Raw genomic sequence first — 27412 nt, 5'->3', positions numbered from 1 at the left:
ATTTTTTAGTTTGAGCAGTAGAAGTAGTAGGGTGTGGAGCAACGAGTGTCGCATTTTCTTCCAACTTAGAATAATGTGTAAAAAAGAATTTTAAGCTCAACATCTACCGCTTTCTCGGCCTCAAATTTAGATGGTTCCTCAGTAGTAATATCTAAATAACAATAAATTTTTCTAATCAACTCAACGGTATAACAAGTTTTAAGACAAGGATTTAGAAAAGAACCCAATATAAATAAAGTTGGGATGGAAAAATAATACTTCTTAAATTTTTCCCTCATACTATGAATACTCGCTTGATAACCCGGTTTTTCACTATACTCATATAAAACTCTAGTTATTTCGGCTAAGTATGCTAAAATTTTGGTAACCGCGGGATATAATTGTCTAGAAAAAGCAAGAGTAGCATTATAAAATGTTTCTAAAAGTGTAGTACATTCCACAACATCTTCCCAATCGGAATTACTTAACCACTCACTAATCTCCTCATTGTGATTGTTGTGAGTATTTTGTATGGGAACCTTATATTCATATGCTTGTTGCAACATAATGTAAGTGAAGTTCTACCTAGTATCAACTTCAACTTGAATTTTCTTAGGTATAAGACCAACACTCACACATTGACTCTTAAAATCTCTCATTTTAGCCCTATTGACATTACAAAAAAAGAAAAACAACCGCGTTCGTAACCTTGTAAATAGGATTATCAAATAACTTAAGACCATCCTTAACAATAAAGTTTAAAATGTGACAACTACATCTCACATGAAAAACATTTTCTAGTGGAGGGTTTAATTCACTTTTTATAAGGCCAACCGCCTTTGTGTTGTTAGAAGTATTATCTAAAGCAATACAAAGTGTTTTTTTGTAAATGTTAAAAAAGTTCATATTAGTTGTTATTCCATTCGCTAAAAATTTACCTGTGTGGCGACCCTTCTCTTCATCATATATAAAAAGCTATAATTCTTTTTTGCATCACCAATTATCATCTATCCAATGACATGTAATAGCAAATAAATCTAACTTATTAACACTAAGACCAAGATCGGCGGTAAGGAAAACATTACAATTTAAAGAATTAAGTACATGGCGCAAATAAAATCTATACTTTTCTATATAAATCAATAATATCCGCTCTACAAGTACTTCTAGAAATACCCTCAAATATCGAATTATAACTACGTTGAATATAAGTAACAAAATCCGGCCCTGAAGGAAAGAAAAATGATAAAGCATCATAAGCTACCATTTTAGCTATATGTACATGGTCTTTCTTCTTGTTGTAACTAAAAGTTTTTCCGATATGTGGGTCTATTATTTTTTTAATACCCCCGGAACCCGTTTGTGATCCCCACAAATCCCTACGTTTTGCCGCTAAATGACTCGATAGTGAACCTGTTCCCACATCCTTATTGTTCCTATACCTAGACACAAATATTTTATTACATATATTACACGTGGCTATTTCTTTCTCCCTATCCTTAGTCATATAATTCCAAAATTTAGAGGTTGGCTTACGAGTGGGTTTTGACTGTGTTTATGATTGTTGTGCTTGTGTATCTCCTATCGGATGTTCCGGTGATTGTGTTTTATCATCATCAACTTGATGAAAGGTTGGGCCAAATCGGTTTTCCATTACTTCGCTATCTAAAATTGGATTATTTTCATTATGTCATAACCTATATTAGGTGTTTTACCCACAAATGTTTCATCCATATTTCCCCTCCCCCTACCACTACTCCTACTACCACCAAAGAAGTCTCATCTCTTCATAATTAAATAACAAGAAATTAAATCGCAAGCAATTAAATAAATCTCAAGAAAATAAATTGGAAGAAATTAAATCGCAAGAAATTAAATTGCGAAAATTAAATTGCAAGAATTAAATTGCGGAAATTAAAGATAGAGTTGGAAAGAAGGTACCAAATTGCCGGAATAAATTCTTCGACAATACAAGCATCGAATTGAAGGCGGCTAGAATTGCAAATCCACCAACTCCACCAACACTTTGTTTGTATAATTGCAAAATATAAAATTAAAACTTGAAGGAAACTTTATACTTTATAGTGTACAATTGAGAGAAATTGTAATTTTAAAGTGGCTAGTTGTTGCAAAATAGCTAATAATTGAGAGAAATTGAGAGAGAAAATTGGTGTGGATGAAAATAAAATGGAGAGAGATTTATATAGCAGTGGGGGAGGGGTTAATGTGTTAAAAATAAAAGTTTGGGGGCTTGGGGGTGGTGGGGGGCCAAAAAACTCAAATTTTGGCCGTTAAATGCAAATTGCACCGTTGGGCAATGGTCCTTCAACAACTATTTAAAAAAAAAAAAAATTATTTCACCGGTTATTCGGTCGATATTTTTAGAAACCGTAACCGGACTGTCAATGACGGGTAACTGTCAACCGCAAACTGGTGATCCGGTGATCCGGGTCCGGGACCTGTTGAGTCGGTTCTGGTCACTGGTTCAACCAGCCCGGTTGACAGGTTTACCATAAATGCATCCCACATGTGCAACTATTTGTCTGGTCACTTATTGAAAGAAATTTTTGACCCGTTTCAGCATGAAAGCTGTAATCCCTCCGTCCCATAATAAGTATCATCTTAGCAAAAAAAATACACATATTAAAAAATTAATAATGCAATATGAAGTTTACTAAATTACCCCTATATAAAAATAAATTATTTTTTCCTCTTGATTAGAGCATGTACAAGTAGTAAACCTTTTGACATTAGAAATCTAATAAGACCAAGTTACTATGTGGCTTTTCCAATCATCATTTAGATGTTACTTTAACTTGTCAATTTTTGTCTAAGGGTAGAGTTGGAAAAACTAGTCAATTTATGTCTTGATTTCCTAAGATAACACTTATTATGAGACATATTTTTATGTTAAGGTGACACTTATTATGGGACAGAGGGAGTATTTAGAAAACACCTAAAATCTTGTTTTCCTCTTTCTTCACTTCCACTTCCAGTACATTCAAACAATCAAATCATATTAATTTATTATGATTGAATAATTTACTTAATAAAAATATTACTCCCTCTGTCCCAATTTATGTGGCACCATTTCCTTTTTGGTATGTTCCAAAAAGAATGTCACCTTTAGAAATAATTTAACTTTAGGCTTAATGCATATGCGGTCCCCTAAACTTATCCCGTTTTTTCATTTTGGCACTTCAACTAAGTGTTGTTCCTATTGAACCCCTCAACTCATCCTCAAGTGTATCTATCAAACACAATCCAACTTACGTAGTATTCCATCTTCAATGATGTAATATGCTAATATATATTCTAATTTAATTATGTCATCTTTTAGCTAAGATTAGCAGCAATTGAGAGGGAAAAAAAGGGTAGCTCTTAATTAAGCTGACAGTGGAAGAGCAGAACCAGCAGAAACCAACACATCCATGATCTAAAGAATAGTTTACCACATGTCTAAAATAATAAACACTACAAGAAAGTATAAAAATTGCAATAGCTCTTTTGGCAACAAAAATAATATAGTTGCCAAAAGTCAATAAATTAAAAATCAGATTTAGGGGGTTTGATAGACACACTTAAGGACGAGTTCAGGGGTTCAATAGGAACAACACTTAGTTGAGGTGCCAAAATAAAAATAAAAATGGGCAAGTTTAGGGGGGCGCATATGCATTAAAGCTTAACTTTATGAATGATTTGCAACCACACATTTATGTAAGACTTGTTTTGGACCACACATTTCAAAAATCTTACTTTCTTTCTTAAATTTCGTGTCAAGTTAAATGGTGCCACATTAATTGGGATGGAGGGAGTATTAATTATAATTAGTATTAATTAATTATAATTAAGTGAAAAGCATATATGAAGAGGCGGACCCAGGATTTTAAGAAAGCGAGAGCACCATTATCTTAACATAAACGCCAATAAAAAATTTAATGACGACTGAGGGATAATACCGTGTCGGCGGTCACTAATAGCGTAGCAGTGGCGAAAATACAAGTATATAGGTCAAATATGTGTAATAAATAAAATTTAACACAGAAAAGGAAATGAAAGAGATAGCTCAGTGGCCTAGGATGTGCAACATGTGGTGACAGTGCATGTTTGAATCTGGACGAGCTCATTTAACGCTTATTGTTTTCCTAAACATAGGCTCAAAAAAATAATTAAAAGTGACATTCTGGCTCGATCCGGAGTGACATGTAAGGGAAGCATCAGTTTAACGAATCAATGTGCCCCAAAGACACTTTCATTTGTTAGAGTGCATAATTAAATATACTAATTTCTCAAGGTGTACATACACACATATATGGGTCCGCCTCTGCATATTACTATATTATATAAGAGCCAATCAAACTTTTTTATAGTACTTAGTTGGTGATTTTAGTTACATTACAACTAAACCTTACCAACTAAGAGGTTCCTTCTTCCAAATTTGCCCCCATATTTATCTGTTATTACTTCATCTACTATAAGGTGTTATATAAAGATTAAGCACTTTCAAGTCTTTTTTGGTAATACAAAATCCTTAGACTAACTTTATTGAAGATGATGTAACATGTACTTTAACTTTTTCATATGCCACATTTTTACTCCTACTATATTTCTTTATTACTTAGGGTGCCACACTCAATTTTGATAAATTTAGAAAATTTCAAGCTCCTCTTGAAACACTTATAAGAAATTGTGAACTGTGAAGATGTCAATTAAAAATTCAATAGGTGTAACTTGAATGGGAAAATGCACCACATTTGCAGTTAACTTAATTTAAACATGTATTGCACACAAGAATTGAATTTAATTGTCCAATGCGAAACTTTAAAAATTTAACAGATAAATTGATCTTCGTTTGAATTAGATATTGTTACGTAATTTGTTTATTTTTATCTAAATTATTTGTTAACAATATTGAAATTTGAATCTTTTCATCACCGTGTTGTGTTGGTTTGTACGTTGATTAGCTATATCGTTCATGTTTAACAAAATTAACTTTTTTTTGGATATTATTTGGTATATTCTAATATTTTATTTTTTTAAAATGCATGCGTACTTAAATATTACTTAGTTTCTAAAATGATAACATAATGAACAATGTATGTTGTAACTTATACTCCATTCGTCTACAAAAAAATAGTGTCAGGCATACTACGCACAGTGACGAAACCAGAATTTTCACTAAGGGGGTTCAAATATGAAAAATTAAATACACAAAGAAGCCAAATGGGGTTCAACGTCTAATATATATACATAAAAAATAATTTTAATCATATATAAACAGTGTAATTTTTCACCGAAAAAGGTCCGAATGAGCCCCCTTGACCCTTCCTCCCTCCGCCTCTGACTACGCGGTATTCATAAATATATTTCTTAATATAAATTTACACTTTAAAAATTACATAAAAAGAAACTATAATCCAAACTTGATGGAGTAGTTAAAAATGTTGAGAACATCTTTGAAATTATGTAGTTAATGAAATAATTTTGTAGTTTTTCAAGCAGTAGTAAAGTCAAACAACTTGTAATAAAAGGGAGTAAGTTTTTTTTGTGATTTTGAGTATCATTTTCTTTTTTTTTGTTGGGGGGGGGGGGGGGGGTAAAAAAATGTTAGGTTAGTGTTTGTTAGCATAGTGAAAGATGGTTAAATGAATCATGCAGCATTTAAGCTTCATTTGTGTCTGAGAAAATAATCAAAATATACATTTTATAAAATAATGTTCCACTTAAACTAACAAAAGGAAAAAATGTCATTTTCTCATTACATAACTTTAGAAAGTAAAAGGAAAGTTTAATTATATTGAGAAAAAGAATTAGTTTTCTTCATATTTTCAACATATTTTGTATAATTTAAATGAATTGACATCTACAAATATTACAAAGTATAAAATTTTATTTAAAAGTTATCTTTGTTTTATAAGTAACCTCATCAAAATCTCAGTAAAGAATAAATGTAGCATATAACTGATGTCTCTAGAACCAAATTATTTTTCTTCTTTTTGGAAGAAAACGTTATAGTTCATAATGGATGTTGTTAATCACACATATGCTATAACTAAGTTGGATTTCAAGAAATTATCAAAATCTAAAATTTAAATAAAATTCAACAAATAACAAAAAATAAGAGACTTTATGTCAGGTAAATGTTTGAAGGTAAAAGGAAAGTCTCAAGTAAGGACAAAAGAAATCTATGTTCAGTTTTTAAATAGTTTTGTTCAATTTAAATATTAAGTCTTTTGTTTTTAAAAGTTTGCAAAGACTCGAACTTATTTTTTAATAACTTAATATGTAAAAAAAAAAAGCGAAAAAAATAATTATAAGTAATTACAAATGTAACTTTTAATTTTAGTTTTGGGCCCGTGCCACTAGTATGTACAAACATATGACGATGTGCATTTATTGATTTAATATTAATACTTGGGATGAGTATATTTTTACCATTTTACTATTGGATTTTTATGCAATATTTCACTCGTCAAGTCATGTTGCACTTTTAAGTTTGAATTGTTGAAATCGCAGCTCGAATGCTTTTTTCTGAAACTAAACGTAATGACACTGTACTATGCTATGACATTAACCTTTTCTAAACTCCACTCATTTTAGATGTTAATATTACGACAGTATTGAAAATACATCACTAAGCCACACTTCTATTCCATTGACCCCTGCAAAATTCCTCACCTTTTAAATTAAATCTACTCCAAAATCTAAATTAAATATAATTTATTTTGAGTGGGACGGCTGAATTTGTCTCTTTCCTTATAAGGTGGTTAGATGAAAAAGTGCTTGAAAACTCAATAATACCCCTAGCTAGGGTTTTTAAGGAAACACCTTATATAGGGGCTAGAGATGCAAGAGCCGTTAGTAGTAGTTCCTTTTCTCAAGCCCAACCTATAGTTGCACCAGTTGCAAGTTCTTCTTCCTTTTCTGTGATTTAATTTTCACAAAAAATAGGTACCATACAACTTGCACTGGGTGCAACTGTAAGCAGGACTTGAGTTGACTTTTATCTCATGATCTAAGCTCAAAGGCAGATGTCACAGTCAGTAAGTTCAGAACGAGTGTGATCTATGAAATATAAATATGTTTTTTCGTATGTATATATAGTTCGAGGGAAAAGTAAATTCAGTTAAACTTATCAACATGCTTTAGATACGTCTTGTGTTCAAAGTATTGATATGTCTAATCTTCTGTCATAAGGTTATGCAGTTTACATCGTAACAAAGAAAATAGTTGTAGGAACATATCTAAAGGTTGAGACTTATTCTATTTATTCTTTTTGTTTTATTTTATTAATTATTGGAATTGAAATCCTGTAGAGGGGAAATGAAAATGATGAGTTTGGTTAGAAATGAATTTCAGAATACGAAGAGATAAATCCATTAGTAAACTACTAATTTCAATCTCTTTTTCGCTTTACCTTCCTTTTCATTTATATAAATAAATGTTTGTTATAGTAGATGAATTATAGCTGATTGAGAAAATGGTTATAGCTTGCGGCAGGAGCATACCCTTCCAGTTACTAGGAAAAAAATACTGTTATCCAAAGCTTTTAGGTTATTTTTTCTTTTAATCAGTGGTAAAACTTTCGTGTTGATATAATTTAGCATATTAGAATTGTTTTAGTCATAGTGCTTGAACTAATAAATGAGCAAAGATGTTCTTATTCCCCGTTTGAGATGTTCTTATTCCCCGTTTGTAGGAAAGGTTGTTTAACTACTAAAATACTTCAAGCACACAATGTCTTAAATGGCCATATCTTTGTGTTTTGAAATGTAAACAAGCATTCAATTTAATGACATGTCGATTGGAATATATAGAATGTATGAGTTCAACTGTTATTACTATCTTTTGTTCGATAAGAAGCTTATATCTGGCATCTATCTTTCGAAATATTGCACCGTGGCAAAGAGGGTATAATTTGATTGAAATTCCGTTGTTTTGTCACTTTTGGCTTAATTATAGTAATTACCCATTAAATTTATTTAAATTTTGGCAGGTTTTTTTGGGGGAAGAATACTCAGAATTTATTGAGTTTCATTCTTTAGAATTTGAGTAACATTGTGTTGATTCCTGTTTAAGACAACTCCAGTTAGTAATAAAAAGGGCAAAATACATGGATAGTCCCTTAAACTTGCCACCAGCACACACCTTAACTACCCTAATGACCACCTAGACATTTCTAAGGGGTCGTTTGGTAGAGTGTATAAGAATAGTGCATAAGTATGCCTCGAGAATGCTCAAGTCCCGAATAAACCTAACGCGTGAAATACAATCGCTAATAAAAAGTATGACCTACACCTCCCAACAAGATGAAAAGAAGTTTGAATCCTTCAACGGAGAAAGAGAAAAATGACATTGCAGAAAGACCGATATTTAGATGCATAGACGTTTTCTCAGACCGTAATTCTAACTTACAATGAACACGAGTTAATAGACAGTTAAAAGGAAAAGAGTAAATGATTGTGGGTGTATTATAGCGCTCAAATGCCTTGTGAGCACATAACTCATTCCCAAGCATTTGAGATCAACTATTCGTTCCCATTTATACGAAAGCTTATTTATAAATCAACTTTTTGTCCATTATACTTTGGAAATAATATTTACCAGTTTTACGAAATGGTGATGGTGATGATTGGAGCTCCAAAACATTATAATAATATGGACAAGACTAGGTTAAAGATTCAATGTACAATTGATTTTCATTCATACCGTCATCATAGCCAACTGAAATAAAAGCTTCAACCTTGTTTCTTAACACTAATATTTTATGAAAATATGATTCATCCATCCGAGTCCTGACCATTAAAACTGTTGGGATAAGTTAATGGTTGTAGTCCTAGCCCGTCTACCTGCTTAAGCTTACCATGTAAAGATCAGATCCCAAGACACTAACATGCTTACCACAAACATCAAAATTAAGTTCTTTCATGCTTATGTGCTTCTTCATGTCACCCTGGTAATTGGACATCCCATCCAAATATACCTTCCTTTCAATGTAAGTTTTAGTAGAGTTGTCTTCTCATGATGTCATTCTTGGTATTTTGACGATCACGACAATTGTTACCAATGAAAGAAAAGAAAGAACAAATAATATGGACAACCCGGTGCACGAAACATCCTACGTACACGCAGGGTCTGGGGAGGGGCCGCACCCTGAAGGAGAGTAATGTAGGCAGTTTATCCTGAAGCAAGCATCAGTTGATGATTCCACGGCTTGAACCCATGACCTATACGTCACACAGAGACAACCCCTTCGGAGAAGGAATAATATGACTAAAGCTAAATTCTAAAACCACACTTAAGGAAGAAAGTCACATCCCCAGCCTCTGCAATGCTAGACTAAGATGCTTCAAATAGGCTATATTGTTTCTGACCTCCGAAACAACAAACTTCGAAATAGTAAACAGGCGATGCACATGCAGCAACTATAACTACTTGAAGTTGTTCCCATTTACATCTTTTCTCTAGGACTTCATTTTCCGGGAAATGACCTTAGTATCAATTTGGCTTTGGACGAAAGTATAGCCATCATTCCCCACAAAGCATAAGGGCAGTTTCTCACCACTTCCCATCTAAGTGATGCAGCATAAGATGTTGAAAACTTGATGCGTCAAAGTTCATCTGTTCAGCTTTTATGTTGGTATTCTCCCTACTAGTGTACGCTAGAGGATGTCCATTACAGCTAACTAGTTATTTATTCATTGGAAGAACATGGAAAGATCTAACTCATTCTGTTGCCTGTAGGCAAATCTGTCTTTCAACATCCACCTAAACTTAAAAATTACGGAGACAAGAACTGTGAGTCCATTCAACAGCAGCTAAAAAGCGCAAAATATTGGTCACAGATGCTATGAGCTCTCTACAGACTACAAGTCAAAATGATGATTAATTTACCTCGTAGCTCTTGCACTCATCGATGAATGGTAATTTGTGCTTCTATCTTTTCTGTAAGAAGTGTAGACATCATCGTATTGACTTGACTCATCTGGATTAGCTGTGGCTCCAAGTCCTAACCGTCTTGAACTATTCAATCCAGATTTCTGCTCCACACTTCCATCAGGGTGAGTCCCAGTTTCAGGGTCAACTTGGAGATTTGGAGGTGGAGGGATGCAAGCCCCTCCATTGCGAACAGGAAGCTCTCTCTCATAGTCGTCATAATCATGGGTTGAATCAGATGGTTTAACAGGACCTTCTGACGGATTAACCTCTCCGATCTCCCTAAAAAATTTGGACACTCTCTCAAGAATCTCAGACTCTGAAACGGTGGAGGATGGTACAGTGGTGGGGATATCTAAAGGGCTCATAGGAGAGTAAGGCACCCCACTACCAATCTGCTTCTTCCTGACCATACCAGGAATAAGACCAGGAGGAAACAAGGGGTATGGGGGCAATTTTCCACCAACATTTGCAGTTGATGCTGGCATGTGATGAGCTGCAGCGTGTGGATTTCCTTGTGGAACAGAGGACAGCATAGGCATCGACCCAGGAAATCCAGTGGGTGGAACTACACCAGGATGAAATTGATGTGGTGCCGCAGATGGTATTGGAGGAACTGCTTTAGGTATAGGAGGCACCTGCTCATCAGGCTTCCACTGTAAAGCACTCCGGTTTGCTACTTGGTGTGACAATCCTAAAACCCCCCCGGAAAAAGAAAAAAAAAGGTAATAAGAAAAGCAATCAAGAATAATTGTTCAATTCGGCCAAAAAGTACATAACTAACAAAAGCCATACATTCTTCCAATGGTATTCCTTATTACAGCTAGATTAGAAGTAACTACCTGCAGCAGCAGAAGGATCTGCAGCCAGTTGTTCCCTTCGAGGACCAGCAAAATTTGCATGCAGTCCACTCATCATCTCATTTTCAAGTGCACGAATTGTATCCTGATCATAGACTTCCTTGGAGCTCCAAAACTGTAAAATTTTCTGCAGTCGAGACTGATTTTCTTCCTTGTTTTGAGGATTGTGGTATATCATCGCAAGCATGGGACCTAAAACAGGCTTAAAAGCAAGTGCCTCGTTGTCAAGCTCATGAGGATTGATTCGTCGTTGCAAGCTGCAGATACCAAAAACTAAAATGAGTAACTATGAGACACACTCTCTCTCTCTCTCTCTCTATGTGTGTGTAGCATGTTGTAGGAAGTGGAGGGTCTAGCGTATCAAAATTAAAGAGAACTAATACATCCATTTTTTACGTAAGACAACCAAATTGCTATTAATCCATTCATTCGATTCGCTCATTTTGAGAAAGCCAGGGGCGCATACAACTCATGCATGTCAATAACCGCCTAATACCCTCATATAGCTGATGGGCAACAAAAGGTTGAGCAGAGCTGTCATGTGATACCAGAAAGCACCAGCAAGTAGGACTCAGCAAAAAATTTAGAAACCACTAACTAACCAATCCAAATCATACCGCTCCCAAACTTCTGGTTTAGCTTAGTATAGGTTGAATTCAGACTTTTATTTAAAAAAAAAAAAAAAATTGAAATACAGGTCTGGTTTTCAAATCTATGATATTAACTGAAACCAAAACGTTAAATTCTGATTGTTAATAACTCTGGATTTTATTACGAAGTATGAGAATAAGAAAGAGGTAGAAGTAGAAGTCTGAGGTTCTATTCATTGTTCAATAAAAGACATATAACCAGTGTTATCAAAGGGGGAAAAAGCGCCATTGTATGGTAAGTCTTTAAGAACAAAAGGTAAATCAAAGCACACGTTTTAGAAAAGAAAGAAAATCAAATGTATATGTGGGCGTGTAATGCAAGAAATACTTAACTGTTAATACCAACAGCGGTTATATGGAAAAAGGAAATGAAAAAGATCACAACTAAGTGAGATATGTAAAATAACTTGCATGCAAATCAAGTAAAAAACCATATCAGAAGTTTTTATTCATACTAATTTTGGTATGTTGACTAGTTTACTTATGCCGAATGTCTTCTTTCCTACATTATTGGCTTTTCTTCTAATTTTTTTAATCAAGTTTGCAAAAATGGGATAATGAGCCCGGCCCTATACCCTTCTCCACTTAAATACCAAACTTTTGTATAGAGCAGGGTTTGAACTCGTGACGTGCGCCTAAACCAAACATCACGCATTGCACTCTTACCACTAGACCAAAGCCCGGGGGGCTGCCTTCCTTTTTTTTCTAATTAACATATTATTTAACTAAATTTATTTCAGTATCATCATCGTCAAGAAAGAACCAAATGGATTATCTATGCACACCTTATCGTCTTAGTGCTTGCACTAAGTATTGCCTAAGCAAGGCTAGTGTCCAACCTATGGTAGACCGGAGTTTCAAGGCTTAAACACGCCTTAGGCGAGCCTTTAACAATACAGTACATCACCTAATTTATAATATTTTCCTTTTTCACACAATGCCATTTATCTTTGGCGGTTTCTCTTTTTTGTTGTTTTTTATGATTGTTTCTCTAACTTAGATCTTGCTTCTCCTATCTTAACCACTCTATGTAAGTAAATTGTTTCATGTTGTTGCTAGTTGTTCAAACAATTGGTTTAGGTTTCTTTCGTAATATTTTTCACAGTCCATTAAATAATGAAATGTATTTGGAAAGTTATTCTACTTAAATTTGGATTTGCCTTGGTCAAATTAACTACTTATTAGATGTTTTCTATTTTAAGTTTAAATTTTAACTTTTATCAATCTAGAGCACTTCGTTTGAAATTTCATAAAACCAACTTAACCGCTAAACCAACTTAACGCAAACCAAAACCGCCAAATCAAAAAGTAGCAGTCTTAAATAGCCGTAGTTTGAATTTGGTTCTTGATTTTGAGAAATTGTCAATTCTGTTTCTACGCTAACACGTAATAAGATTCCAAGAGATTTTGGAGAGTGTTTAGTATAAGATATTAACTCTTATAACTTAGAAATTTTCTTCTAAATTACTTCATAATACTCTCATTTATCGTTTAGATCTTATCCTTATTTTTCTTTTTCTTTTTCTTTTTTTTTGATGACATGGGAACCCGCAGCCGCTACCCTTCGGGTGCGCACGGGGTAAAGCCAGCTCCTGTGTAAATAGCTCGCAAACTAGATCTTATCCTTTATCATGATCACTTAGATTGATTTTATTCTTAACTAGATTTTATCATTATCTTTTAATTAAAGATAACATCACTTTCTCATAAGGATCCACTCCTCTATAAATAGGGCCCTTTCTACTTTTGTTTGATCAGATGGCAGGTAATACTTCATAAATTGATCTTTCTCTTAGTCTTCTCTTCTTCTATCTATATTTTCCCTTTCTCACTTCTCTATTTCAGTGTCACATCAACACATATTGATGTGTTATCAGTTCCCAACATCAAGACCTAGGCAATGTTGTCAAAGGCGCGCTTAAGCCTTGAAACGAGGCTCAAAACATGTTGAGTGTTTCGCCTCGCTCAATGTGCGCTTCAGTGTCATCATCAAGGCTCTAAGACAAACTTTTCCTTGCAAATGAGCGTTTCTGATGAGGTGACACTAAACAATTGATATTTCACTTTATCGTTAAAAAAAAAAAAAAAAAAATCTTTGTCCATATTGAAAGCTTTCACAGAATGCAAAGCTTACTTTATTCACAGAACTGTACAGTATTTATACTAGAACAAAAAGATCAGAAAAAACTAATGAATCCCTAATTCATAGGAGATCCTTAAATCAAGGGATTTCCTCTTAACTATTTTCCTAGAATAACTCCTAGTATCTTTTCCTAAAATACATCATATCACATATTTATAGGAGCAGATTATAATCAAATCTGCCAGCTCATTCACAGAGCAGATTGTGATTAAATCTGCCAGCTCATTCAACACTCCCCTCAAGTTGGCATGTACATGTCGAACATGCCTAACTTGCTGACAAAGGTCTCAAAGGTAGTTCTGAAAAGACCTTTTGTGAAAATATCTGCAACTTGTTCTTTTGTTGGTACAAAAGGGATACACACGCTTCCATCTTCAATCTTCTCTTTAATGAAGTGTCTGTCCACTTCAACATGTTTTGTTCTGTCATGTTGAACTGGATTATGAGCAATGCTTATGGCAGCCTTATTGTCGCAATACAACTTCATTGGTAGACTCATAGGTCTTCTTAGTTCTTGCAATAATCTCTTGAGCCATAACATTTCACAAATTCCATGTGCCATGGATCGATACTCAGCCTCAGCGCTACTTCGAGCCACCACGTTTTGCTTCTTACTTCTCCATGTCACTAAATTTCCCCATACAAATGTGCAATATCCAGATGTAGACCTTCTATCCGTAGATGAACCAGCCCAGTCCGCATCCGTATAAGCCTCAACACTTCTTTGCTCATTCTTTCTGAAGAACAACCCTTTCCCAGGGGAACTCTTTAGATACCTTAGGATTCGATAAACAGCTTCTCGGTGTTCTTCTCGTGGAGAATGCATGAATTGACTGACTAGACTCACAGCAAAGGCGATATCAGGTCTAGTATGAGACAAGTAAATCAACTTGCCTACCAATCTCTGATATTGGCCCCTATCAATCAATTTTCCTTCCTTTGCAAACTTTACATTTGGGTCAATTGGAGTTTCAGCTGGTCTACAACCACTCATTCCTGTTTCTTTTAACAGATCAAGAACATACTTCCTTTGTGAGACTATAATTCCTTTCTTTGATCGTGCAACCTCCATGCCAAGAAAATACTTCAGCGGGCCTAAGTCCTTTATCTCAAATTCTGAGGCAAGACGTTCCTTTAAATTTTTTATTTCAACCACATCATCTCCTGTGAGGATGATATCATCGACGTACACTATAAGAACTGTTGTTTTTCCTTCTAGTGAATGTCGAGTAAACAATGTGTGATCTGCTTGTCCTTGCACATACCCTTGCTTCTTCACGAATTGAGTAAATCTTTCGAACCAAGCCCGTGGAGACTGTTTGAGGCCATAAAGAGATTTTCTAAGTCTACATATCTTTGACTTGTACTTCTCTTCAAAACCTGGCGGGGGTTCCATATAGACTTCTTCCTCTAATTGCGCATTCAAGAAAGCATTCTTCACATCTAACTGTTCAAGAGACCAATCAAGATTTACCGCGATTGTCAAGAGAACTCTAATTGAGTTTAGCTTAGCTACTGGAGCAAACGTCTCGACATAGTCAATGCCATATGTTTGCGTAAATCCCTTTGCTACTAGGCGGGCCTTATACCTCTCCAAGGACCCGTCTGATTTGAATTTGGTGGTGAACACCCATTTGCAGCCCACTGGTTTTTTTCCTTTTCGTAGATCCACCAACTCCCATGTGTCATTTTTTTCAAGAGCTCGCATTTCCTCCAAAATAGCCTCCTTCCACTCGGGAACTCGTAGAGCATCCTGCACATTTTTTGAATCTCCACACTAGAAAGTTGTGAAGTAAAGGCTGAATAACTAGGAGACAACTTTTTATAGGACACAAACATAGAAATAGGATATTTAGAGGGATTTCTAACACTTTTGCGTTTTGCAATAGGAAGATCCAGATCTGAGAAGGAATTAGAATTAGAATCAGGTGGAAGATTACCTTGGATTCCAGTAAGGTCCCGCGGAACTGACTGTTGATAGTGTTGAGAATTTTCGGTCTTTTTGCCTTGAGTTCGGTTCCTTCTCGAATACACCTGTATTTCTTTTGTTTGTTCTCTGTTTCCATTTTTAATTTTTTCATCTGAAGGCTCTACAGGTTCATTATCAGAGTTCTTATCATTTAAGTCACTTGGGTCCCTATTATCTCTTGGATCACACTTATTCATATCTTCTCCTATATCCCTCACATTAGCATTTATCGTAAAGTCTAGCTCCTTATTTGTCTGATGTCTAGTTTCCTCAATATCCCAAAAAGACGAATCTTCACCTACATGATACTCCCCCTGAAGATGAGTAGTAAAATAGAGTTGGGACTCAAAAAAAGTTAGATCCATTGTGACAATTATCCTTCTAGCATGTGGATCATAACACTTATATCCCTTTTGACTTGGAGCATATCCTACAAAAACACACTTCCTAGCTCGCGGTTCAAGTTTACTACGATTATGAGGATGAATATGAACAAACGTTGTACACCCAAAAACCTTCAGTGGCAGATCTGCAGTTAGTCTAGAACTAGGAAAACTCTCTCTGAATACATTAAAAGGTGTTCTAAATTTGAGAGGCCGGGATGGCATCCTATTAATAAGGTAAGTAGCAGTCAAGAGAGCCTCTCCCCAAAGGTACTGTGGAGCTTTACTAGTAAACATTAAAGCCCTCGTTACCTCTAAAAGGTGCCTATTCTTCCTTTCTGCGATGCCATTTTGTTGAGGTGTATCTGGACAAGAGCTTTGGTGTACTACCCCATTTTTTCTGAAAAAAACTTCCTAATTGTTCATTAAAAAATTCACGACCATTATCACTTCGGAAAATCTTGATTTTTTCATTAAATTGTGTTTCTACCATGACATAGAAAGTTTCAAACACATTTTTTACCTCCGTTTTGTCCTTCAATAAATAAACCCAACTCAGTCTAGTATGATCGTCAATAAAAGTTACAAACCATCGCTTTCCAGACATTGTTGAAATCCTAGATGGTCCCCAAACATCACTATGAATCATCGTAAAAGGCTTTGAAGCCTGATACTTTTGAGAGGGAAAAAAGGATCGGTGATGCTTAGCCATTTCACAAAATTCACATTGGAACAAAGACGGATTTTTATTTCTAAATAGTTGAGGTAACAAATGTCTTAAATAATAAAAACTAGGATGTCCAAGCCTATAGTGCCAAAGCATGACTTTATTCAAAACAGAAGTAGAGTTCAAACAAATTGGATTCAGTTGTAGTGAGTTGTTCCCATTCTCAAGAAAATAAAGACCTCCAGATTCTCTAGCACTGCCAATCGTCTTCCCCGAAACCTTGTCCTGAAATTCACACAAATCGGAGTCAAAAATAGCACGACAATTAAGAGAACGGGTTAATTTACTGACAGAAACCAGGTTGCAAGAAAGTTTTGGAACATGAAGGATATCATGAAGTGCGAGAGATGGTGATAATTTAACAGTTCCTTTTCCAGCAATTGCAGAGAAGGAACCATCAGCTATCTTGACTTTATTATTCCCTGCACAAGGAGTGTAAGTAGAGAAAAAATGGGAACTTCCTGTCATGTGATCAGTAGCTCCTGAATCTATGATCCAAAGATTTATTTGGTTAGATTTGGCACTAAGAAAAGCGGACGGTACAATACCTGTTTCAGCAAAAGAACAAGAAGGATTAGAAGGATTTGGTGCACTAGGACGAAATTGTGGAGATTGAAGGAGTTTGTGCAGAATTTCCAGTTGTTCCTTTGTGAATGGAGATGTTTCTGGAGAAGACTGCTGTCCCTGATCAAAACAAGTTTGGAAAGCCTGACCATGTTGATATTGAGAGCCACGATTATCAACTCCTTTCTTCTTCCAGTTTGGTGGTTTCCCATGAATCTTCCAACATGTTTCACGGGTGTGCCAGTGTTTTTTACAATGATCGCACCATGGCTTTTTCTTTTTGTCGTCTTCATTTTTCACTGTTACAAGAGCTGAAGAGTCTATGGCAGGTTTTAGTTCAAGGTTAAAATCAGGTTTTAGCATAACTTTCCTCCTAGTTTCCTCTCTCCTAACTTCAGAAAAGGTTTCACGAAGTGAGGGCAAAGGGTTCTTTCCTAGGATTCGTGACCTAACCTCGTCAAACTCCCGGTTTAGTCCTGCTAAAAAAAGGTAAACTCTCTCATTTTCTTCCCTTCTTTTTGCTTTCACACTATCCACTGGACACTCCCATTCATCATTGTAACACTGGTCTAATTCCTGCCACAGAGACACCATTTCATTATAATAAGCAGTGACTTCCCTCTCACCCTGCTTAGCTTGCCATAGTTTAATTTTTAACTCAAAATTTGAGAGGCATTTTCTACATCAGAATATGTCTCCCTAACGGCTTCCCACACATCTTTAGCAGTGGGTAGAAAAAGATAAGGTTTACCTATGACTGGTTCCATGGAATTTATTAGCCAGGCAATCACGAGTGAGTTCTCTGATCTCCAAGTTTTCAACTTTGGGTCTCCGACTTCTGGCTTTTTCGTCTCTCCGGTCAGATGTCCCAACTTTCCACGGCCATCGATTGCAAGCTTTACGGACTGTGCCCATTCCAGATAGTTCTTCCCGTTTAATCGATGAGAAGTTAACTGGAAGGGCATGTGAGAAGCATCGCCTCCTTGTGCGATCAGATTTTCTATCGGAGAAGAACTTTTGTCTTCTGTTGATGTTCCAGAAGAATCTGTTTTGCCCATATGGTATTAGGGATAAAACTCCCGCTCTGATACCATGAAAGCTTTCAGAGAATGCAAAGCTTACTTTATTCACAGAACTGTACAGTATTTATACTAGAACAAAAAGATCAGAAAAAACTAATGAATCCCTAATTCATAGGAGATCCTTAAATCAAGGGATTTCCTCTTAACTATTTTCCTAGAATAACTCCTAGTATCTTTTCCTAAAATACATCATATCACATATTTATAGGAGCAGATTATAATCAAATCTGCCAGCTCATTCACAGAGCAGATTGTGATTAAATCTGCCAGCTCATTCAACACATATATTTGTTATTCATGCTTATATATTTATTTGTTTTCATCATAAACGCTACAAGTTCCACCTTCGAACTTGATCATTCCATCCTCTCATACTTCATTAGTGCCTGCTGAAATTAACCATAAACACTAACACCAAAGCGGTCATCTCCAGAACTTAACCAGTTCTCACCATCTTTACCAATACTAGACCACCAAAACTGGCATTTCCCACAAGCAAATGCCAGTTTACACCATCTCCATACTTTGGCAGTACCCCCCCCCCCCCCCCACACACACACACAACAAACAGAATCTAGGATTATCTTCTATGTTGACATAATCTAGTAGTCTTCCAAGTTCTATATCTCTGGTGTATCATATGTGTGTGTGTGTGCGTGTCGGTGATAGGAGGGAGACATAGGAATGTATGTTGATATCACTACATGCTACAAGCACTAGTTGAGAAAGATCTACCATATCAAGCTGTCCTAATTATAATAGATACCTAGTGTGTTTCAGCTATTCAGTTTTCTTTAATTTTTTTATGATTATAAGGACATGTTAGCTGTAAGGAGAAATCAACAAGAAGCACTAAAATGACATACAATTTTTTTCAAGAAAATGATAAAGATATCTTTTTCCTTCTCAAAGAAAGGGGTAACTGAAGAAAGTTAAGATTTTTTAAAGGTAAAGGAAATTCAAGTCCAGTTCAAACTTTGGGCAAGACAGAGGGTGTGTTCGGTATGGTGGAGTACATTTTCCAGAAAATGTTTTCTAATTTTCCTATGTTCGGTTGGTAAAACTTTTTGATTTTTTTTTTTTTAGGAAAACAAGTTCTTTAAACATGAGGAAAATGACTTCCCTAGTGGAAGTAGGGAAAACAAGTTTCACAAAGTGACATTCCACATTGATTGTTGTCTTACCCACCCACCAACACACCTCATTTTCACCCATACCCCTGTAGCCCCCATCCCCACCACCCCACCCTCACCTCCCATAGTATTTGTCTAGATTTTTTTTATTTTTTTTTATTATTATTTTTTTTAATGCCAAGGGAACCCTCAGCCGCTAACCTTGGGGCGCGCACAGGGTAAACCTGTGCAATAGCCCGCAAACCACACAAGAGAGATAACCCGCACTAGGCAAGCCATGTGTGACGAGCTCGACCCAGAAAGCAAATACCCTATTTTCGTAGACAGGAGATTTCGAACCTAAGACCTCCCATTATGAAAGCCCCATGCTCAACCACAAGAAAATAAGTAAGAAACCCACTTATTTTCCTGGAAAACATTTTCCTTCATACCAAACACACCCAGAGAATTCATTCTGGCACATGTATCTACTTGTGCAGTAAATTATAAGGTAACTAAATGATATATTACCTCTCAAATAGGATGTCATTGGCAAGATAGACTATATGAAGCTGTCTCTCAGGATCATCTAGGGAAAATACCCCATCTCGGAGTGCCTCAACCAAAGCAGGTATAAATGGAGACCTCTGCATGAACCAATTCTTTGCGCCTTTAATTGACTCTTTGGTACCATTAAGACTGTTTAGTACATTATTCAACTCCATTTCAACCTCTGACGGAAGAGGCCTTGATACACCTTTGAAAGACCTGTATGAGTGATCATAATCTGCTCGGCCAAAAGGCTGAGAGGGCTGCTGTTCATAGAATGGTGGGAAAGGAGGTTGATGTAAATGAGGTGGACCTAACATTGCAGCAGAAGCCCCGCCAGCAGCATTGGAGCCACTATAAGGGGCATTTAAGGGTGATGGACTCATCATAGGATTTGGAGGATGCATCATGGGCAGAGAAGAGGATGGAAAAGGAGCATTAAATGGTCCACCTGGTGGGCGTGTAGCCATCCAAAGATTATAGCGGTAGTAGTAATGGCCATCACAGCCAAAGAGGAAACTGTAATCTGGATTATCTTGCTGTTTTTCGCGGATCATTGCTTCAAACTCAGGACCGTTTTTGACAGCATACTCTATTAATTTATCTATACGCTTTTGGAGTTCAGGATCAGATGGTGGAGGAGCTGGAGGTGGGGGAGAATCATAGGGATTGTAGAAAGGTGATGGTGCCTGGTGATGAGGCATATGTGGAGGAAACGCAGGAGGTGGCTGCTGAAGGTGAAGGTGGTGAGGAGGCGGTATGTGAGGATGGAGTTGTGGTTGCTGAATGGGGTGAGGGTAAGGGAACTGTTGAAGGGAAGAATGTGGGGGTAGAAATGGAGGACCATGAACTGAAGGAGGAAATTGTTGATGTTGGGGATGAAAACCAAACTGTTGTTGCTGTTGCATGCTAGCTGCTTGGTGCTGTTGTCGAGCAAAAGCCATAGCAGCATAATCATGAGCTTGTCGATCCATCACTACTAAAATCGATTAGCAGGACATGAATGCAGGAGCAGCTTGAAACACTATAATAACCTGTACATAAAAAAAATAAAAAATAAAAAAAACTAGAAAATTGACATGCAACCCAATCTTGACCAAAGCATAAAAAAAACTAGAAAATTGACATGCAACCCAATCTTGACCAAAGCATAAGATAATATACTTGTGCAATTTTTTTGATCAAGTAATATAATTGTGCAACAAAGAACAGTTAATGGATATTTACTACCTTTAACTAAGTTAACCGGTATCTGCTCAAGTTTTAGTTACAAAAAGTAGCAGCCTTAATAATGAGTAGCCATGACCACTACACCGCAGGGACTGTTGCTGCACTATCTTCCCAGACTATTTTTGTATCTACTTATTTCATTTTAGGTTCAGATATTCTATTGCATACTATGCAACTATCTATATCACTAAAGAAACAAAATTCTGCACATTGATGAGTAAATATATAAGCACGAGAACAGAAAGAAAATAATGCAGGAGAAAGTCTATCAGCAGAAAAGCAAGATCAACAATAGCTGCATCCACGATTAACAAAAAGTAAAAATCTATGCAGACAATCATCACAGGGAGACCATTAGAAACAAGCCACAGTACTACAGAAAGCCAGCAAAACTGACACTACCGAAATTCCTGACTGCAAGAGATAGTCCTGTCTTGAATTCCGTCAAATTCCACCATGTTTTTACCATATCCCTAAAATCTTCTACTTCTGGCCACATTTTCGAGACAATAGGAACTCTTCTTCTCCCATTAACCACAACAGCTTTCTCGCACTCTGCCAACTGTAATTTAAGCTAACTAGTAAGTAGTAATTAGCATTCAGTTGTGTATAATCTTATTTTAGCATTTTATCACCCATAACTTGGTACCACTAGAAACCTCATACATTCCTATTAATTGCAGAACCACCCAAGTTTTGACCCAACCTAGCACTTCAAAAGCCTTGCACCAACTTTTAGGTCATGTCAGAGACCCCAATGACTTAATATAGGCACTCTTTTCTTGAGCATATAGAAACCAATGATCAACACCCAAGAATATCAATTCAGACAGAACTTTTCTAACATGTCGGAAACCAACAAACAGTAATCAAGTCAACAATAAGCACTGTGGTTTCGTGGATGTTCGGGCATAGCAATTTAAAAAAGAGTAGACGCAACGGACAACAATTTATGTCGAATCCCTCAAGGTTCCCTTTCTGTCAAAGTAGGAGTGTTGTAAGTATTGTTGTTAGATTCTAACGATTCTTGGTAAAAGCTTCATAGCTAACTAATCCACCGGATTGGTGTATGTTTCGCTAATCCTCAATGTCAAAGCTTTTATCATCCACCACCCTACTCCCCTAACACCCACAAATAATCAAGAAGGTCACTGATCCTTCCTTTGACTTCAACTTGGATAATGGTGGACAAATACATCCAAGCTCTAAATATCTTCTAGGTGGTAGGAAAAGGGGGCAATTATGATTCTCAAAGCTCACACCCGTCTCTTTTTTAATGACCGTGGTGTTCGGGCCAACTTCACACTTAGACCAATCCACCGGGTACCTAGTACCTCTTACCAATGCATATAACGGTTAATTCAGCCTACCAAGCTTCAAACAGATGGAAAGAAATCACTTAGCTTTTTTAATGCTGCTGTAACATTCCATACTCCAGAACTAAAATATAGAACCATGAAATCAGAAGAGCGGAATTTGACTAAGTGTTGCAGGACAGAGGGAGCTCGCTAAGCGAGATCGGAGCTCGCTATAGAGCGAGGCAAATTGATTCCAAGACGAAAAACGTAAAATTTCGACTAAGTATCGAAATGTCAGTAGGAGCTCGCTCAGAGCGAGACGGGACCTTGCTATAGACCTCGCTCAGCGAGGTGTAGTTGTGCCCAAGGGATAATTTTAGAAAAATCGAGTAAGTGTGGAATGACGGGATGAGCTCGCTGAACGAAGCTCATAGCGAGGCATGACCACGCTGAGCGAGGCCCATAGTGAGGTCATCCCTCGCTTTTGGAGCTCGCTCAGTGAGCCAGTGCCTCCCAAAGCCCCGTTCTATAAATTCAACACTTAACTCGAAATTTCATTTGTCAGACATTCCAATAGAAAGGAGAAAGCCCATCTCTTTCCTGTAGTATATAGCTTTACTTCCTTGAACTTCTATGGAGGGCGCAAACTAAATCGAAAGCTAATGGAAGGCTGGAGATCAAGAAATGCAAAGAGAAAGGAAATGGTTAGTGATGACGGCATAGGACATCGAAAGTTCCTTCTCTATCTAACAGGTGAAAACTGGTGGGTGTCCACTAACTGCCTTCTTTGAATAAAAAACCCAGGAAGTCAGCCAGTCTGCTCTTCATAAAGGCGAGCCAGTATGGTATGCAAGACGATAAACCTTCTTTCTAAGAGTCCTCAGTCCTAGGGTCCTCGTAGTCCATTGGGAAGGACGACTTTTCTCTCATCTCAACCTCCCATATCAAGGTAAGAACATCTTTACGATTCTTAATCAATCCTAGCACTAAATACATGATTCTTCAACGAGAACATAAGATTTCCAAGGTAATCCTTCTCAAGTGATTCAAGCTAGGGTTTTGGGTGTTCTTCGTCAGAGAAGCAAACTAGTTCGTTGGATTGGAGCGTTTACAGGTATGTAGGGCTTATATCTAGGTGTGGGAACATTGTTGTTCTTCCCCACGCCACGTTAATTTAAGAAATCACTATTTCTCTTCAGAGTTAGAGAATCATGCCTCAGTTCATGAAAACCTCAGATACAAGTTAATTACATATATGTATTGTCAATCTCAATCATGTTTCAGATAATTGTATTCATGTATATCATTACGATTGTCATGAACCTGTCTGTAATCCATGTATGCTCGTGTTATCTTTTCCATGAGCTCTCAGATACCAGTTATGAACTCAGATTGTTCCATTCCTATGGATTTTCACATGTTTTCGTATCTCAGGAATTATATAGATATATTTATACAAATTTTCATGTAAAACTATTTACAAACCAGGTTTATGAAATCCATGAGTTTTTAAGCTAACTATGTTTATGTTCAATATTTTCGGGAGTAGCATAGATTTACCAAGAATGCTCAGATGCCTGAAACTACGTATGCCAACATAGGGTTAGGATCGCTCCGCGCAGTTAGGACGATACCTTCAGCTTATTGATTGGATCCTTTCATGTCATTTTGTGTCTCATACCCTAGCAAGGTATGAGATCGCTTTGCTGGCCGGGCCAGAGACCAGACTTCGCGTACCCACTTGGTGATTCCAGTATGTGGGTTATACTAAAGCTCTCTCACTTAAAATATTTTACTCAGTTTACAGCTTGACCATGCAGATCATGGTCATGTCCAAGTTTCAGTTACAGTTACAGCTTTACGGTATTCAGTTACAATTATAGCTTGATAGTATTCAGTTATAATTTACAGTACAGATTCAATTTACAGTTACAGTTACAGTTACAACTTCAGTTTCAGTTTCAAATTACTTCATGTATTCATGTTATTGATTTGGGTTGCCATTCCCCGAGCACCCCACTTACGGTTCTTTCATTCAGTTGTTTTACATACAAGTACAATTCCAGTGTACTTACGACCCTTTTGCTCGAGGCCTACATTTTAGGAAGCAGGTGGTTATTTTCAAGACGCCGGATCTGCTCACTAGGACTCCACCGTATCAGCTAGTTGGTGAGCCCCACTTCATTCGAGACGTTATCATTTATTTTTCAGTAGTCTTGTTATGCTAGACAGGTATGCTAGGGGCCTTGTCCCAGCAACAGTTCAGTATTTCCAGACTCATGTCGGAAGTTTCATAGACTAATCAGTATGTCATGTTCAGTATTCAGTTATGTTTAGCCTTGTGGGCTACACAACTATGTTTTCAGACTATTTTCCGCACTTATGTTTAAAAACAGTATTTTCAGTATTATTATGATGATGCATGATTCATCCGAACTATTCATGTTTCAAATTATATTCCCGCATCAGTACATATCCCATGTTGATTTAGCCAGCCATGTGGTTTGCTCGGTCACATGCAGTCAGGCATGCCGTGTTACATCCAGGCCCAGGTTCGGGGCGTGACAACCACACACACTAGATTATGGCTAGAAAGTATTTTTCTTAGGGTGTTTAGTTTTAGCTGTGATCCATGTTTGGGTAATCATGTTCTAATTCCAATTGTATGTAACTACCAACAAGGGTTATGGTGAGATAGATAGGATCCCTTCGCCCTGAACTAGAGGTCTAGGGTTCGAACCCTGGGTATTGAAAAAATCCTGTTATGGCCCTTACGCGGAGCGAATCGGGTTTAGTTGGGGCCCCAATGCTGGTACCGGACACCGAATGGGAAACCAAAAAAAGCATATAACTTAAATACTAGGAGGCTCAAAATATAGGTGGGGTATAATCATCAATTTCCTCAATAACCCAAATGGCATTTGGTCAGAATCCAACAACAAGAACTTCAATGAACAGTTAGAGTAAAAATCAACCATTTCCTAAAGATATTTTGTTAGCAAACCCAAGAGAGGTTTCATCAAATACAACACTTGCAAGCACTATTCACCCCACAAGTAAAAGTGCAAATTTCAAGAATACAAATAGGAGTTTGAAGCTTTCTTTCGGCAGCTTAAAAGTATCGCAACCAAATACATAAATGGTAATTAATTTACAATTGAGAGTCAAATAGACAACTTACATCTCGATTGCAGATGATGGAGAGAAGGAGCAACTTCCGTTCCAAGAAATCAACACCAGTAATTGCTTGTCCTGAAAAAGTGATTAAAATTAATTGTTTTGCTTTAATATTGCTCTATCGCAACTAAATTTTATTTAGACACCGAAATTATGTTTTATATGATAAAGTGAAGTTATCATACACTTTCGGCTCAAATTTTTAAAAGTTGTTATGTGAGTTCTCAAGCGCCATTAAGTAGATAACTTAAAATATATTACACCTTTTAATTATATATTTTTATGCCTCAATAAGTGATAAAACCTTATTTATATTCATTTTGAGATTAATGTGTATAATTAAAGAAGGTGACATATTTTAATTTTTAAGCGGTGAAACTTATTTACGTAATGAGCATTTCAAAACAAGCACAAAAACTTTTTCAAATTTTGAGTCATAAGTGTATAATTAAAAAAATTTATTATGTGTTAAGGTGCTTAATTGAAACATATTATAGTTTGAATGATTAAATAAAATTTATTGATAAGCTTAAGAATTATCGTGTATTCAACCATAATTTTTCCAAAACCAAGTCATCCACATATTGTTTCCGAAACATAAATTAAATCAAAACCAAAGTTTTCCTAATTCAGACACCAATTTAATTATTGATTCCATCAAGGCGTTTTTCTTTTCTTCTACTATATAGAAGAGTCAAGTTTGGAACGATCAAGGACGGTTCTGTCATTTTACTCAATCCAAGTCTCTATCAAAGTGCAGGCTATTGAATTTCGAGATTGACATGTGTGCGTATAATCACATTGGGAGCTGATGAAGTATACGTACATTTCTGAAAATGTGGGTCCCGACTGTGGGCCCTATTTAGTAGCATTCAAAAATCAAGGCCATTCAAATTCTTTTCTCTCTCTTTCTAAAATTAGCGCGATATCTAATCTAATTAACCGTTCTATACTTCCATTTTGCTACTTTCAATTAAAGTAAACCAATGGATTAATTATAAATTTAAATAGAAAATCTATTTGACCGCTGTGTCATTTCGACATTTGAATTTAATTTATATATTATGAACTTATGAACTAATAAAAGTTTGATTTATTTTCCGACCTCACCAAGAGTGCCCGTGCTCGGCACGGGCGCCCGATATCACTATTCCTTTCACAATTAAGAGCCGGTTTGGATTAGCTCAAAAAAAAGTGACTTTTAAGCATAATTGCTTCAAGTACTTTTTATGTGTTGAACGTTATTTTATAAATAAAAGAAATATTCATGCTTGATAAAAGTTGTTTAAAGGATTTTTAACTAAGGGTGATTGAAATTAACAGAAAATATAAAAGATAAAAGGATAAAGTTGTTGCTCAAACCAAAATGACTTTTAATCCAAAAAAATAAGTTGGGGTTGAACAACTTCTTGATTTTAACTTATTTTAAGCACTTTTCAATTTAATTTAAGCTGTTTTCTATTTTACCAAATAACCAAATAAGTTAAAAATGACTTATAAGCTGGTTTGTAAGCCAATCCAAACGGGCTCCAAACCAACTACTTTGAACTACCTACTTCATAGTTTTGTATTTAAGACTAACAATAAGTGCAGACAAAAGGCATTTAAGTGAACTTTGAGAATAACAATGAGCTTGTTTAGTAATCAAATTATTTTGTAACTCAATTACATAAGATATTTCAGAAATTATAGTTCAGGAGCTCATTCACATTGCGATCACAAAGCATTCCCCAGATGTTCCATTCTCCACTGA

At 36.2% G+C, this 27412-nt stretch overlaps 1 protein-coding gene across 2 annotated transcripts; it reads right to left on the bottom strand.

The window, feature by feature from the left end:
* Positions 1-9585: 9585 nt before the first annotated feature.
* On the bottom strand, positions 9586-25839 carry LOC132034218 (uncharacterized). Of its 2 annotated transcripts, none has more exons than XM_059424500.1 (4): positions 25664-25839; positions 19937-20988; positions 10758-11032; positions 9586-10609 (listed from the first exon to the last, which is right to left on the bottom strand). In XM_059424500.1, exons 2-4 carry the CDS (start codon positions 20926-20928, stop codon positions 9870-9872), a joined length of 2007 nt encoding a protein of 668 aa, XP_059280483.1. In that variant the 5' UTR covers positions 20929-20988; positions 25664-25839; the 3' UTR covers positions 9586-9869. The 2 variants fall into 2 exon arrangements, with proteins under 2 accessions (XP_059280483.1, XP_059280484.1); XM_059424501.1 differs by lacking the exon at positions 25664-25839 and adding an exon at positions 21185-21239.
* Positions 25840-27412: the final 1573 nt, after the last annotated feature.

Source organism: Lycium ferocissimum, chromosome 10 (assembly GCF_029784015.1).
Source record: "Lycium ferocissimum isolate CSIRO_LF1 chromosome 10, AGI_CSIRO_Lferr_CH_V1, whole genome shotgun sequence".
Lineage (NCBI taxonomy): Eukaryota > Viridiplantae > Streptophyta > Magnoliopsida > Solanales > Solanaceae > Lycium > Lycium ferocissimum.
The sequence above is the reverse complement of the archived record's forward strand: the minus strand, read 5'-3'. Positions and strand labels throughout refer to the sequence as shown.